This window comes from Miscanthus floridulus, chromosome 16 (genome assembly GCF_019320115.1).
Source record: "Miscanthus floridulus cultivar M001 chromosome 16, ASM1932011v1, whole genome shotgun sequence".
In the NCBI taxonomy this organism is placed as follows: Eukaryota; Viridiplantae; Streptophyta; class Magnoliopsida; order Poales; family Poaceae; genus Miscanthus; species Miscanthus floridulus.
Genome location: NC_089595.1, coordinates 35,345,698 through 35,360,636, shown reverse-complemented (window position 1 = coordinate 35,360,636; position 14,939 = coordinate 35,345,698). Strand labels below are relative to the sequence as shown.

The following is a 14,939-nucleotide window of genomic DNA, read 5'->3' as shown; positions in this document are numbered from 1 at the left end:
AGACAAGAAAAAATAAAAAAAAAGAAAAGGGCAGTAGAGTCATTTTATTGTTTTGGTCCACCACTCTAAGTTGATTTGCTAAACAGGTTTTTAAAACAGCTTTAACTTCAATGAAAAAGTTGTCTGTGAAGCCAAAACCACAAAAAACAACTTCATTGGTGAAGTTGAGCTATGTTAAACGGGGCCTTAGTCTCTTCTACAATAGTATCTATTTTTAACAATAATTTTTTAGATATTTCAAAAAAAAGAATTTAACGCTGGGCCTCTAAACGGCCCGCGCACTTTTCACAAATCACAAACCGTGATTAATTATTAATATGATAATGCTGTGGGTAGGGCATATGTTTTGTCCAGACGTGCGTTGGTGGGCCTCGATGTCCAAACGACCCAACAAGCAACACTTTCATCCGCATGAAAATAAAAATAAAAAATGGCCGCTCTCACCTTCTTCTCAAATCGCCATTGTTTTACATCCATTCTCGAACCAACTCTCTACACTCGCATCGCCGCGTCTTGATCCACCACGACCGCGCTGCCGCGGCTGCAATGCAGCGGCATGCTGCACCGCGCCCGAGCGCTGCCGTCTGCTTTCCTGTCTCCCCACTGCATAACTCACCACCATCGGTCGCCGCCGAGTTCTTCGAGCCGACGCGGCGTGGTCCACGGCGACTGCTTCGACGTGGCGTTTTTCACCACGCCCAGCCGCCATCCTCCATCTCCACTGCACCTGAGCGTCGTTTACTAGCTACTGCAGTTCCTCACCAGGAAGGCCATGGCTGCCAGCGGCGTCATGTTTTGTTTCAGAAGTTGTTTTCAAGTGTTTTATCTATATGTTGCGTATGTTGCAATGGCTATATATGTATGTTGCAAGTATTGCAGATGTATGTTTCACGCGTTTTATCTGTATGTTTTATGTGTTTCACCTGTATGCTCATGTGTTTCGTCTTAATGTTGTGAAAGGATCTAATATTGTATATGTTGCAATGGCTACACACATATGTTTTAAGTGTAGCTCCACATGTTTCATCTGTTTTAGACGTATGTTTCAAATATTTCAGTTGTTTCAGACACATGTTTCATGTGTGTTCATCTAGATGTTGCAATGACTATACAAGTATGTTTCAATAATATACTGCATAAGTTGCAATGGTCGGACGAATGTTGCAGAGGAGATGAGACGTTAGGATAGGGAAAGAGACGCGACCGAGATAGAGCGCAGCGAAGGACGGGGTGCGACAGGGATGGTGCCACAGCGAGGACAGGAGTGCGGTGCGGCGAGGAAGGAGCCACGGCGTGGCGGGGGAAAGAGCTCGGCGGGCTTGACACCAGGACCGCACCCCGGATGGGGATCTAGTCGCGGATGGTCGAATGCGGTTACTGGCATGGGATCAGTCGCGGCCAGACGTGATTCGCTGGCGCAGGATATGATGCAAGCGCAAGGGCGTCCGATGCAAAGCGGTTGCAGGCATCGTAGCTGCGTCCGAACACGGGCATGCGCCGAGCGTCCCCTGCCGTTATTATTTAATTAATATATATCATAACATAATTGTTAATTAATATATTGTTACCGAATCGTTAATTAATATATTACTAACCTAATCGATTACCAACTAATATAATAGCTAGCACAATTCGCCGACCTGGCGACCTCCGTTCCTACAGGAGTCATGAAGAGTCCAGAACGTTCTATTGTGCACCCTGCGAACGCGGGCCCAACACGTCAGACGGAGGAACGAACAACATCTCTGGCAACTCCTAGAACGTTCACGGCCACACCCGACACCATATCGCACAGCTCCGCCGCCCCTCGTACTCGATGAGATATATCGCCGCCTCCCCTCGCGAAGGCACTCGTGGAGACGACGACGACGACGACGACGAGTGACGACTACGACGCGAGAAGTCGAGGCGCCGCAGCCTGCTAGGACCGAGCTTCAGGAGGTCTCCAACGTCCTCGGCCCCGCCCCGCCCTGCGCCGCCGCTGGTACGATCCGATCCTTCCTCCGCCTTCTTTCTTCGCGCGAGAGCTCTATGCCGGTCTCTGCGTCCTCCGGTCGACCTAAATAATCAGGCAGCTTTCACTCTCTTCGGATATTTTTTAGCGTTTTGAAATCGCGTTTTATATATGTTTTTCGAGATTTAGCCGACGGCCGGGTTTTGGGGTTTCAGAGGTTTTAGATCGGATTTTGTGGCTCTTTTGGATTGAAAAATCGATTTCTTCTGTGGATGTTTTTGTGGCTGAGGAGGACAAGGTTGACGTTTATATGCCAAGGATTATTGTGATGCCGCTAGCGTGCCTAACAGCGAGATCTCGCTGCTGTTTGCAGGGATTGATTGTGATCAGATCTATTCTGTAGTGGTCAGCAGCTGAGGGTGGACCGAAGATGAGCGTTGTGGGATTCGACCTCGGCAATGAGAGCTGCATCGTGGCAGTCGCGCGGCAGCGCGGCATCGACGTGGTCCTCAACGAGGAGTCCAAGCGCGAGACCCCAGCCATCGTCTGCTTCGGGGACAAGCAGCGGTTCATCGGCACGGCCGGCGCCGCGTCCTCGACCATGAACCCCAAGAACTCCATCTCTCAGATCAAGCGCCTGCTCGGCCGCAAGTTCTCCGACCCCGAGCTGCAGAGCGATCTCGCCTCCTTCCCCTTCCGTGTCACGGAGGGGCCCGATGGGCTTCCTCTGGTCCATGTGCGGTTCCTGGGCGAGGAGCGGACGTTCACCCCCACCCAGCTGCTTGCCATGGTGCTGTCCAATCTGAAGGGCATTGCCGAGGGGAACCTGAACACCGCGGTTGTTGATTGCTGCATTGGCATCCCTGTGTACTTCAGTGATTTGCAGCGCAGGGCTGTTCTTGATGCCGCTACTATTGCGGGCCTCCGGCCGCTGCAGCTATTCCATGAGACAACTGCCACGGCGTTGGCTTATGGCATTTATAAGACTGACCTCCCAGAGCATGACCAGCTAAACGTTGCATTTGTTGATGTCGGTCATGCTAGCATGCAGGTCAGCATTGTTGGTTACAAGAAGGGGCAGCTCAAGATGCTTTCGCATGCATATGACCGTTCTCTTGGCGGGAGGGACTTTGATGAGGCCCTCTTCAAGCACTTCGCGGCAAAGTTCAAAGAAGAGTACAAGATTGATGTCTACCAGAATGCCCGTGCATGCCTTAGGTTGCGTGTGGCGTGTGAGAAGCTTAAGAAGGTGCTGAGCGCCAACCCAGAGGCTCCACTGAACATTGAGTGCTTGATGGATGAGAAGGATGTGAGAGGGTTTATTAAGAGGGACGAGTTTGAACACATCAGTGCACCTGTGCTGGAACGTGTCAAAGGACCCTTGGAGAAGGCCTTGGCTGAAGCTGGCTTGACAACTGAAAATGTGCACTTTGTTGAGGTTGTCGGATCTGGTTCTCGTGTTCCGGCCATAATCAAGATAATCACTGAATTTTTTGGGAAGGAGCCAAGGCGAACCATGAATGCAAGTGAGTGTGTTGCGCGGGGATGTGCTCTTCAGTGTGCTATTCTCAGCCCCACTCTCAAAGTGCGGGAATTCCAGGTATGAGCTCATTCTTTTTTTATATATTTGTATCTGGTTTTAAGCTATGGAATTGTTAGATTATTCCAGTTCTGGTCCATATCATAAACTGTTGTCTATGCTTCATTGACACTATTGCATAGACTTATACATGTTAAGGTTTGGAAAGCTGTGTGTTACTGCGCACTCTAACATACTAATGTTTAGAGAAACGTGTCCACTGGAACTGCAAGTTCAAGCAAAATAGTTCACATAACTTTCGTGCCAATAATTGAATAGTCTTGTCACCTTTTTACTTTCAATGCCATCTTCAGCTGTTGAGATCCGCTTGTTGTGTCTAGCTCCGTGTTCCTTTTTCCTAGAATTAATACTCAGTTTGAAGACAGTATTAGGTGCATTGTCCTTTTTTGTCATTACACAGTGACATGCACTATTGCCCATAAATTGGTGAAATGGGTGTTTAGTGGAGTAGCAAATATATATACTCAAGGTTAAAAGTGCTAAGGCGGTATCTAGGCGGTAAGCTTCAGCCTAGAGCCTAGGCGCGCTTAGGCAAGCCTAGGCGTTCTCTAGGTGTTTCCTAGGGTGCAGAGGAGACATGGACGGAGGAGCAGAGGAGACATGGAACAGAGGAGCAGAGTAGATGGAGCACAGGAGAGCTGAGAGGGGAGGAAGCAGTTCACGGGCCTGCCCTTTACCCTTCCCATGCGTCCACTTCCTTTTCCCACGCGCGCCGGCCAAATCCTGCGCTTCCCCTCCCCGTGCACGTCTGCCCACCAATCCCGCGCTTCCCGTCCGTGCGCGAGCATCCAGCCACAAAAAATCGGGCTGCCCGCGTGGCTCCAACTCCAACACCACCTCGTCCGCCTAGGGGCCTGACTAGCCCCTAGTCGCTGCGGTTCCCCTCCGCCTAGCGCCTACTCGTGCTTAGGCAGCTGCGGAATTCCGCCTTGTATACTTGTGATTCAGTTTGGTTGGCAATACTAGCTACCTTCCTAGTCAGTGCAAATTTCCTATGGTGTCTAATATTTACTATATTTAATGCATGTGGTCTGTTTTTTTGCTGGTTCTAATATCTAACAAGGAGAACTCTTTTGATTGCTCAGTCATCTGTCTGGTCATTTTTTTTTTCAAAAGGTCTTCTGAAACAACCTTTAAGGGCCCCTTCGGATTTGTAGGATTGGCAAAGGAATTTCATAGAATTCAACTTCCAAAGGATTTTTTCCTACACTTTCCTTTGGTTCACAGGAAAGGCAAGGAAATATTCCATAGGATTTCATTCCTATAGCCCAGTTTCATAGGAAAATAAACAAGAGCTCGGAACTCTTGGAAAGTTTCCTGGCGCAAAGAGAGATCGTTCGCAGCTCTGTCTGTGCTGATTTTTTTGGTGTCTGACTGCAGCCTTTTGCTTTGAATGCTCCACGCATAGTTGTTCAGTTTAAAAAAAGAAAGCATCAAGTTCCTTTGTTTTACCTGGGCTGCTACCAAAGGCTCCCTCATATACTTTCCTATGTTTTCAATTCCCATAGGATTAGGAAAACATGACAACTCAATTCCTATATTTTTCCAATCCCTATATTTTTCCTATCCTATGTTCCAATGGCACCCTGAGCCTTTTATGGAAAAAAATTGCTCTAGTTTTTGCTGGAATGTAGGTGATCAAGTTCATTTCATCTTCCCATATGCACTACTGTGGCAGTGTTAAAAAAACACCCCCTGCATTGCCTTTAGTGTTAAAAAAACACCCCCTGCATTGCCTTCAGTGATCTGTTTCATGTTCAACAGTTGATTCTCATAAAAGGACATAGTGCTGTATTATTATGTATTTTAGAACCTAATGATATAGAACTGTCTTAAATGTAACATTAGGATATGATACTTTTTTTATGCCTTGTATCTTTTTTTTTTTTTTTTTGAATTATGCCTTGTATCCTAAGGATGACTCTGGATTGATGGTTTGCAGGTTAATGATGGGTTTCCTTTCTCAATTGCATTGTCATGGAAACAAGACTCCCAGAATAGTGCACCCCAACAGACCATTGTATTCCCAAAGGGGAATGCAATTCTTAGCATTAAAGCTCTAACCTTCTATAAATCCAGTACATTTGAAGTTGATGTTTTGTATGTGGACACGGGCGACTCGCAAATTCCACAAAAGATAAGCACTTACACAGTAAGCAACCCTTACACAGTGTCCATGTTATACTATAGTTTTTCTGTTGCTATTTGTTATAATGTGCTGAAATCTATGTAGATTGGCCCTTTCCAACCCTCCAAAGGTGAGAAGGCCAAACTGAAAGTTAAAGTGCGTCTCAACATCCATGGGATTGTCACAGTTGATTCAGCAATGGTAAGTTACTAGACTAGGTGCTCATTGAGCCTTCTTGGGGATAGCTGCCAAGTGTTCCCAACACTGTGCTTTATGCTATTTTTGCTTGCAGATGCTGGAGGAGGAGGATGTGGAAGTTCCAGTCTCATCTGCTAATGAAGCTCCAAAGGATACTACAAAGATGGACACGGATGATGCACCAAGTGATCCTGTTTCTGGAACTGATGTGAATATGCATGAGCCTAAAAGTGCTGATACTACTGAGGCTGCTCCTGCAGCTGAAAATGGAGCACAAGATCCTGAGGAAAAATCTGTTCCAATGGAAACTGATGCAAAGGTGTGATATATTCACAAATCTTGGATTTAGTACATGTGGATGGATGATATTTTGTTTTGCAGCATGCTGATGAATTTAATGGTTTTTAGATTGTTACGAGTGAGCTTCCATAATCAGTTCTTTCTCTTTATTCTGACTGCTAGTTGTCATATCTTGAGATGTCATACTCATAGGAGAAGGTTAATTTGTAGGCTATCTTGTTGTGTTTCATGCAAGTTATATACTTGCACTCTTGTTCAGTTCATGAATGCTTTGGATGTATATTCAGAAGATTGGTAATTTGTTGATTTACTTTATATATTTTATTTAGGTTGAGCCATCGAAAAGGAAAGTTAAGAAAACTTCTGTTCCGGTCCATGAGTTGGTCTACGGCGCCTTGGCTGCAGCTGACCTGCAGAAGGCTGTAGAGAAAGAGTATGAGATGGCTCTTCAGGACAGAGTAATGGAAGAAACCAAAGAGAAGAAAAATGCTGTGGAAGCTTATGTCTATGACATGCGTAATAAGGTATGTGGAGATGCGTGCCCTGATTGTTTTCCTTGTGAACATAATCAGTATCTAATGGTTTGTTTCCTTGTATTTAGCTCTACGACACGTACAGCGATTTTGTCACACCTGAGGAGAAGGAAGGGTTGATTGCAAAGCTTCAGGAGGTTGAAGATTGGCTGTATGAAGATGGTGAGGACGAGACAAAGGGAGTCTATATTTCGAAACTGGAAGAGCTTAAAAAGGTATTCCTACATGCACTGAATTACAGCACTGCTTGGTCTACTATGCCCACGGAGACTTCTCTTCTTGCATGTTTGTGGATTAGATGACACAAGTTTTCTTCAATTGCAGATTGGTGATCCAATTGAGGCACGATACAAGGAGTGGACGGAAAGGGGTTCTGCTGTAGATCAACTGGTGTACTGTATCAACAGTTTCAGAGAGGCTGCGTTGTCCAATGACCAGAAGTTTGACCATATCGACATATCTGAGAAACAGAAGGTAGGCCAGAGTGACATTCTTTTTTTAATTACTATTTGGTTTCAGTAGCACTGTGTACGACTCTGGACACTAGCTGTGGAAGGCTCCATGGGCAGGGCAGGCGTGGACATGATCACATGATTGTTCTGTTCCCTGTTATGGCTGTCATGTCCTGTGATTTTTTTGCCAAGCATGTGCTGTAGAAGAGGTAAATCTTACTGATAGTTGCTTATCTTTTTTGTTGGGCACAGGTGATCAATGAGTGCTCTGAAGCAGAGAACTGGTTAAGAGAGCGGAAGCAGCAGCAGGATGCCCTACCGAAGCACGCTAATCCTGTGCTGCTTGTATCAGATCTGAAGAAGAAAGCTGAAACACTTGACCGGTTCGTTGTCAAAGAAGCTCTCTCTCACATCAATCTGAATGTAACACTGTGATTCTGACAATCCGTTCTGAAACCATGTTTTACAGGTTCTGCAAACCGATCATGACAAAACCAAAGCCAGCTCCGAAGGCACAGACTCCGCCACCACAGACTCCACCGCCGCAGCCTGAAACCCAAGCACCTGAGCCTCAAACACCAGAGCAACAACAAAGCGGGTCTGGTGCAGCTGGTGAGCCAGGGAGTGAGGGAGGTGTGCAGCAGGCCTCCGGTGAGCAAATCGACATGGACAAGCCTGATGATTCTGCAGATGCCGCCGAGGCATAAGTTTGGTTTTCATCTCTGTTTTATGATCGATCAAATTTTCCTGTTATTGTGTCTGGTAGGTGGATGAGTTTAAAAGGCTACACTAGCGTTCTCCGAATCGGTTTCGTTTGGGGGGTTGGCAGTTAGATTGAGGTATGCGTCTTGTCCAGCGTTGTTTTGATCTGGACTAAATCCAAATAGAAATGTTGCATGATCGAATTGTACCATTGGAATCTCATTATCGACTGTTGTGGATGGATGATTCGACCAAAGGTAGATTTACATGTTTATTACTTAATGGAACTTAGATTCCTTGAGTTAGGTTGCGTCAGAGTTAACGTGATACATGTTTCGTTGAAGGCTACATATTCTCGAAACAAGAAATGGCTACTGGTATATCTGAATGTTTTTGTGCGGGTAGAATCTAAGCAGTTTTTTACGTGTTGCCCTTTGCGAAGAAACTGCTCTTTGAGTCTCTTGTGAGGTAGGTTTAACCGTTGAAGTCATCTCCCTTTTAGCGTATACCTTCGCACATGTCTAATCTGTATCGGTCGACGACGTTGTTTGTCTAATTCTATATAGACTGAGAATTGAGTGCTTAACGAACCCGGCAGCCGGCAATCAAACCCTTTGATTTAGAAACTTCATTTTCGAGTGTGGTGGCTGGATTGGGTAAGGGCTACTCACAACCTTGTCTGTTTCTGTCCTATAATATATAAAATAATGTTATTTATAGTTCTATCTCTGTTCCCTGCAATCAAACCCTTTGAGAAACTTGAATATACGAGTAAAAGTTTCGTATTTGCTCTGCTTTCGCAGCGATGCTTTCAATTCCTCCACGCTTATAAATAATAAATCCACTGGAAATCTGAAGCTGGACCCAAAGGGAAAAAAAAAGACACGGCTGTCGGCTGTGACTCCACTGCTGACCATTGCACTTTTGTGTTATTGTGTACAGTATCTCACTCAGACCTTCACGTGTTTCTTTTATGATGATGGTGTCTTTTGACCGGAGAAGACCTCTCGTTCAGTCGTTCACGTGTTGCACCAGGCATCAGCCCTGGTCCCCGGTGGAATGTTCGATCGGGAGCCAAGAAAAAAGAAGCTTCCTTCTCCTCTGCCATCTGCTCAGTGAGGCTGGTGAAGCGAAGGCGACGGTGAAATTTCCCTTGGCGCAGGCAACCATTTTGGCCCCCCGGCTGTTCTGTTCCCCGTGGCCCGGGAGAAGTTTCATTCCAGTTCTGTCTGGTTTCAGAGACCGGGGAAGTCGCCGCCGCCGCCTTGGACTGCTTGGTTGAGTTCATGGACCGGCTGGCCAGCTGGCTGTGGTCAGCGGAACCGTGAAGTGAACGTGAGCAAAGGCGCCCATGTATAACCGAGACCGTGACCACGTCGTTACGTGTGTAGGAAAGCTCGAGGAAGTGTTTGCGAATGTGAGAACTGAGAATGAGAAAGCTCGAGGAAGTGTTTGCTTCCAGATCGAAGGCGGTCAGAGCAGCTACTTTCTTCAGATGGTGGGGGTCGGCAGCATGTTGTTGCATTGAGTGCTGATGATGCGTGTCCTGGCCTCTAGGCTCTAGGGCTGGGTTGTTACATCATCGCAAGTCGTCGTCGCCTCCCGGCATGCAATGCAGGCTGCTCTGTCGCAAGCAAGAGCGATCTAGAAAGCATGCACAGAAACGGCAACGGCCAGCAGCAGCACGTACAGTAAAGAGGAGGGACCTGACCATCGACACGACGTTCAGCGTGCCCGTGCATACACTCTACTAGCAGTGCAGGTATCGCTATGAATGATGCAGCTGCTTTTTGCGCCACACATCTGATGTCGTGGCACGTTAGGCGCCAATCACCAAACTATCTTTGGTACACAACTTGCGGTGCATGCAACAGCGCGTTACACCCATACATGCATGCGCACCAAACTTTTTTTTTGTTGACAATTGCGCCGTATGTCCTTTGCTCCATCCAAAGCCATCGCAGCTAATCAGGTCTAGAAGAATGTGTGGCGACAACCAAGTGAAGCCACGTACACCACAATGAGCTGATGCTACTTACTCGCTCAGTGCCATAAAAAAAGTTATTCTTCTCAAAAAAACAAATATTATTAACTAGGATCAAATATTTATAAAAAAATTAATATTTATAGCACATAATAATTAGTACCATTAGATGGATCGTTGAATATATTTTATAGTAAACTTATATGGAGGTACAAATGTGTAGCACTCTGGTGTTACGATCTTGTTTAGCACCGTGATTTAGGTATAAGAAAAATTTCTGAACTTGAGTTTCTCGGATTTTTTTATTTAAAACATACCTGATGTGATAAGTGAATCATATGTGACTCAGTTTTATGGACTCTAATCAACGCCAAGTTAAATTACCCAGTGCGTAAAGATTTTTAGAAATATCGAATGACAATTCTAGCCAATAGATAGTGAACGGTTTGTTCTATTAGATTAAGCATGAAAAGCAATTTTTATAAATATATAAAATCTATTAATAAATAGAACAATATATATAGCTTTTGAATCTAATTTAAATTCGAGCTTTGTTGAAATCTTCTTGTTCCTAGATGTTGCTAATTGTCTAAATTAGTAAACCGATAGAATATACATACATACATATATATATATATATCACGTGTTTATTTTGATAAGCACGCTCAGTTGAAAGGCTTTGGTCTAGTGACGCGTTTATGTTTTTACGTATAGACTCGTTTCAGTCCCTATGATAATTGGTAACGTACCCACGACAGCTACCCGTCTGGCCGCTTCATAAATTCAATGTGATTAGTGTGAAAGCACGTAATAGACGAGAGATAGCGCAGCAGCTTCATTTACTTTTCCTGGCGCGGCGTACAACGTACTGGCCTTGCTGCAAGTATGCACCGTCTCGTCTCCCGCCGTGGCTTTTCACCCCGGCGCGTCATTTTGCCTACGTTACTGTCCTTCACTCCCTCGCTTGCGTCGTGTCCAAATTTTTAATGTCGTGCCCACGCCCCGCTAAGCGCCACTGATGTGACTCTCCGACCACCTCGGCGACCTCTCCGACCACCTCGGCGATCTCTCCGACCACCTCGGCGACCTCTCCGACCACCTCACCGGCTGATACACCACTCCAAGTCTCTACTGGACCAATCACTCGTAGTCGCGCCAAAAAGATACAACAAGAGGTGCACGCGCTACTTTGTGAATTCCAATTAAACATTGATGGTAATTTCGAGCTACCTAAGTCGTGCATGTTATTATTACTCAGGTTCTCCGAGAAGAAAGACAAGGATACATCAAGGATGGATCAGAGAGAAGAGCTACGTTCGAGTCAATCCAGCGTGGCGTCCGACCAGTTTTAGTGAAGACTACTTCGAAGCTCAACAGTCTACATGAAGCTAAAGATCCCGTGCAAAACTGAAGGAGTTATGACAAAAATAATGAAGACTACACAGAAGCCTAGAAGACGCGCGGGAACTGAAGACCACCTCATAAAAGCTCTAGCCAGTTGACCTTCCACCTTCCCAACGTGGTTTCTTCAGTTCACATCTATCTTAAGAGACTTCTCGTAGTATAAATATCACCTCGAGGCTACTAGAAAACACCTTTTGATGATTTGATAATTCCAGTGATATTGCAGCCGAGCTGCCGATTGTTTACTCAAACCCTTGTTCTTCCTGGACTTGTGAAGAGATTTCTCTGGGATCCACTAGTTCGTGCTTTGCGGGTTCCAGTACGGCTGTCCCGCCTTGTGTGGATTAGCTCCGGTTGTGGTTCTACGGTCGTTCGGAGATCGAGTCGAAGTCTTCATGGTCTCGATGTCTCTCTCCCCGTCGCCTGGTCGCATCCAACCTTGGCCAGGTATAAAGCTAGTTATTCCGTTGTTCTTCAGCAAGTTACCCTTTTATTTCCACTGCCTTGTTGCAAGTTATCTTGATCATGACCTACTGACGTGAAGATCGGGCCAACTCCCGTACTAAAATAGTTCAGTACCTATCATCTGGTATCAGAGCTTCGTATTGACACGGTAGGTCTTGCCGTCATCCACATCGTTATCCTTGTTTAATCTACTTCATATATTTGTGTTTTTATCATATCCTATAGTCCAAAGCCACACACAAAAAAACTATAACCATTTCGCGGTACTGTTACGTTGTGTTTTGTGTTCATCAAGTTGCTAGTCACCACCGTTTATATAAAAATTGAGTTGTGTCGTTCGTTACCGCTGTTGGTGTTATAAAAAAAATAGATCAAAAAAAGGAAGAAAGAAAGATTAGTTTCAAAAAAAGCGAGAGAAGTGAAAAGAATTTGAAGGATCTGTGTTGCGGTGTATTGCTGAAAATTTTAGATTACATATTTGAGTTGGTGGTGATCTTGTTAGCAGCAACGTCGTATCTTTGAGCACATCAAACCACTCAATTGGTAGTACCGTAGCCCTCCTTGTTAGCCACCTATAGCTCCACCAAAAACCTAAACCAGGACGTTCGATTTGTAATCCTTACGACCTCTCTACCACCTCCGTTGAAGCTGCCACACTAGCACTGTCACGGTCCTTGAGATCAGGAAAGAACTTGGGTAAGTAAAAGGTGAGATCGAGTGTTTTCACAAATTTACCTATTTCACTTTTTCTTGCAACTAGTCTAACATGGCAGGATCCAATTCGAGTATTCATGGTGGAAACCATGGAGATGGGGAGCCCCCTATCACACGGGCTGAGGTGCGCCACATGGCAAACTCGCTGGTGGAGGCAATGGAAAGGATGCTTGACGCTCGTCTTCCTGCGGAGGGAGGCCGAGGATCACATCGTTGTCATGAAGAAAATCACCGGGAGGAGTCTGGTGATGAGAATTCTGGTTTTGGCCATGGATTTGATCGCTTCAGCGATGGCCATGGAGGACATGGTGGTGGTCGCCGTGCTGGTTTTGATAATCAGCGTGGTGGTTGTCGTGCACATGGACGTCGTGTACGATTTGAAGATGAAGATGAGGTTCATGATGAGTATGAGGCGGTATTTGATGATAATGAAAATCCTTTTGGTCACCATGGGCGTTTTGGACAGCCACATGAACATCGGCGTGGTGCTGGTCCTGATGGGGAAAATCATCGTGGTCGTCGCAATAGAGATGATCCGGATAGCATTGCTCGTGTAAAGTTGAGTGTTCCAAAATTTTCAGGGAAAGAAAATGTTGATGCTTATCTTGAATGGGAGGAGCAATGTGATCAGATTTTTAGAGTGCACAATCTTTCTGATCAGAGGCATGTCAACCTTGCTTCTGTTGAGTTTTTAGGTTATGCTCTCACATGGTGGAACCAAGTTCAAGAAAATCAACGTGTGTTGGGACGTGATCATATCAACACATGGGCTGAGATGAAGAGAGTGATGAGAAGATGCTTTGTGCCATCAAGCTATCAGTGTGACCTCCGCAATAGGTTACAAACATTGAGACAAGGATCAAAATCTGTTGATGACTACTTCAAGGAGATGGAGTTACTCTTGGTGAGATCTAGAATTAGAGAAGATGAAGAGTAAAAAATGGCAAGATTTTTGAATGGTCTCAATGAAGAAATTTTACGTTTTATTGAGATGTTTCCATATCATAATTTGCAAGACCTTGTTGATCAAACTATGCGCACTAAGAGAAAAATTCAGCAAGAGGGACGAAGAAGGTCTTATGGGAGCCAATCAATTTTAGCCCCATGGCGTCGGCAGCAGTCTGGTACCTTTATTGGTGGGGAAGATCACAAGGAGTTCCTACTAGGCCTTCTCCATCCATTGGTGCTGCAAAGACCACGGTTTCTATTGCTTCTTCACCTGTAGTTCAGCAAGAACAGCGACGTCCTACTGCAAGCACAGCAACCCCTTCTGTTGCATCAGCTGCTGCTTCTTCTTCCCATACCCGAGGCATTATTTGTCACAAGTACCAAGGTCGAGGACATATTGTTGGTCAATGTCCTAGTCGAAGGACCATGATTATAAATGAGCAAGGTGAATGGGAATCTGAAAGCAAACCTGAGGAAGAAGCTCCAATATATGATGAAGAAATTATGCAAGATAAAGATGATGAAATTCAAGCTGATGATGGAGACAACAATTGCTTCATTTCTCGCCGAGTGCTTAGTGTTACTGCTGTCCAAGAAGAGAATAATCAGCGGCACAATCTTTTTCACACCCGGGGCATGATCAAGGACAAGTTGTGTCAAATCATTATTGACAATGGCAGCTGCAATAATATTGCAAGTCGAGAATTAGTTGAAAGATTGGGACTGAAACAGCGGCGCCACCCTTCTCCATACAAGATGCAATGGTTAAATGATTGTGGTGCGCTGCGTGTAACAAATATTGTGACCGTTCCCTTCTCCATTGGGTGGTACAATGATCATGTGGAGTGTGATGTAGTTCCAATGGAAGCATGCCAATTGCTGTTAGGAAGACCTTGGTTGTATGACCGAGATGCTCAGATTTGTGGTCGCGCCAACAAGATTGTTCTCATGTACAAAGGAGAGCGCATCACTTTGCTTCCCTTGTCACCAGAGGAGATTGTGAGAGATGATCTGAAAAGAAAACAGCGAGAGAGCGAGAACCACCTATGAGTGACCCACAAAAATAGTGAGGGAGAGATTCCAAAGCCAAATAAAACCCCACAGCCTCAAAGAACCAAGACACCGGGAAAAGAGGGTTTAGTTATGATGGCTAGGAAAGGGGATCTAAAAGAATTGAGTGAACACAATGCCCTGTTCTTCGTACTCCTGTACAAGGACACTCTTCTTTCTACTAACAACTTACCCTCTACCCTACCAAGTGTTGTCTTTGATGTGTTACAGGAATATGAGGATGTCTTTCCGGATGAAGTGCCACCAGGGCTACCACCTAAGAGAGGAATTGAACATCAAATTGATCTTGTGACCGGTGCTTCACTCCCAAACCATGCTGCCTACCGCGCCAACCTAGAAGAAACCAAGGAGATTCAGCGACAAGTGGAAGAATTGATGAGAAAAGGGTACGTACAAGAAAGTCTGTCACCTTATGCTGTTCCTATCCTTTTAGTGCCTAAGAAAGATGGGTCTTGGCAGATGTGTGTGGATTGTTGAGCAATAAAT

General features: G+C 45.4%; 1 protein-coding gene across 1 annotated transcript; it reads left to right on the top strand.

Moving 5' to 3' along the window:
* The first annotated feature begins 1,776 nt into the window (after positions 1-1,776).
* Positions 1,777-8,158, top strand: LOC136511884 (heat shock 70 kDa protein 15-like). The gene is made up of 10 exons (XM_066505904.1): positions 1,777-1,984; positions 2,328-3,554; positions 5,497-5,706; positions 5,788-5,883; positions 5,975-6,199; positions 6,510-6,704; positions 6,782-6,928; positions 7,038-7,187; positions 7,418-7,548; positions 7,635-8,158. The coding sequence occupies exons 2-10, from the start codon at positions 2,385-2,387 to the stop codon at positions 7,870-7,872; spliced, it is 2,562 nt and encodes an 853-aa protein (XP_066362001.1). The 5' UTR covers positions 1,777-1,984; positions 2,328-2,384; the 3' UTR covers positions 7,873-8,158.
* The last annotated feature ends 6,781 nt before the right edge of the window (positions 8,159-14,939 follow it).

What these genes read in the sequence shown, in the direction of transcription:
- LOC136511884 (XM_066505904.1), top strand. Translation starts at nt 2,385, where the DNA reads ATGAGCGTTGTGGGATTCGACCTCGGCAATGAGAGCTGCATCGTGGCA. An exon ending in TCACAGTTGATTCAGCAATG is followed by an intron (nt 5,884 to 5,974) that starts GTAAGTTACTAG and finishes TTTTGCTTGCAG; the next exon opens with ATGCTGGAGGAGGAGGATGT. An exon ending in CAATGGAAACTGATGCAAAG is followed by an intron (nt 6,200 to 6,509) that starts GTGTGATATATT and finishes TATTTTATTTAG; the next exon opens with GTTGAGCCATCGAAAAGGAA.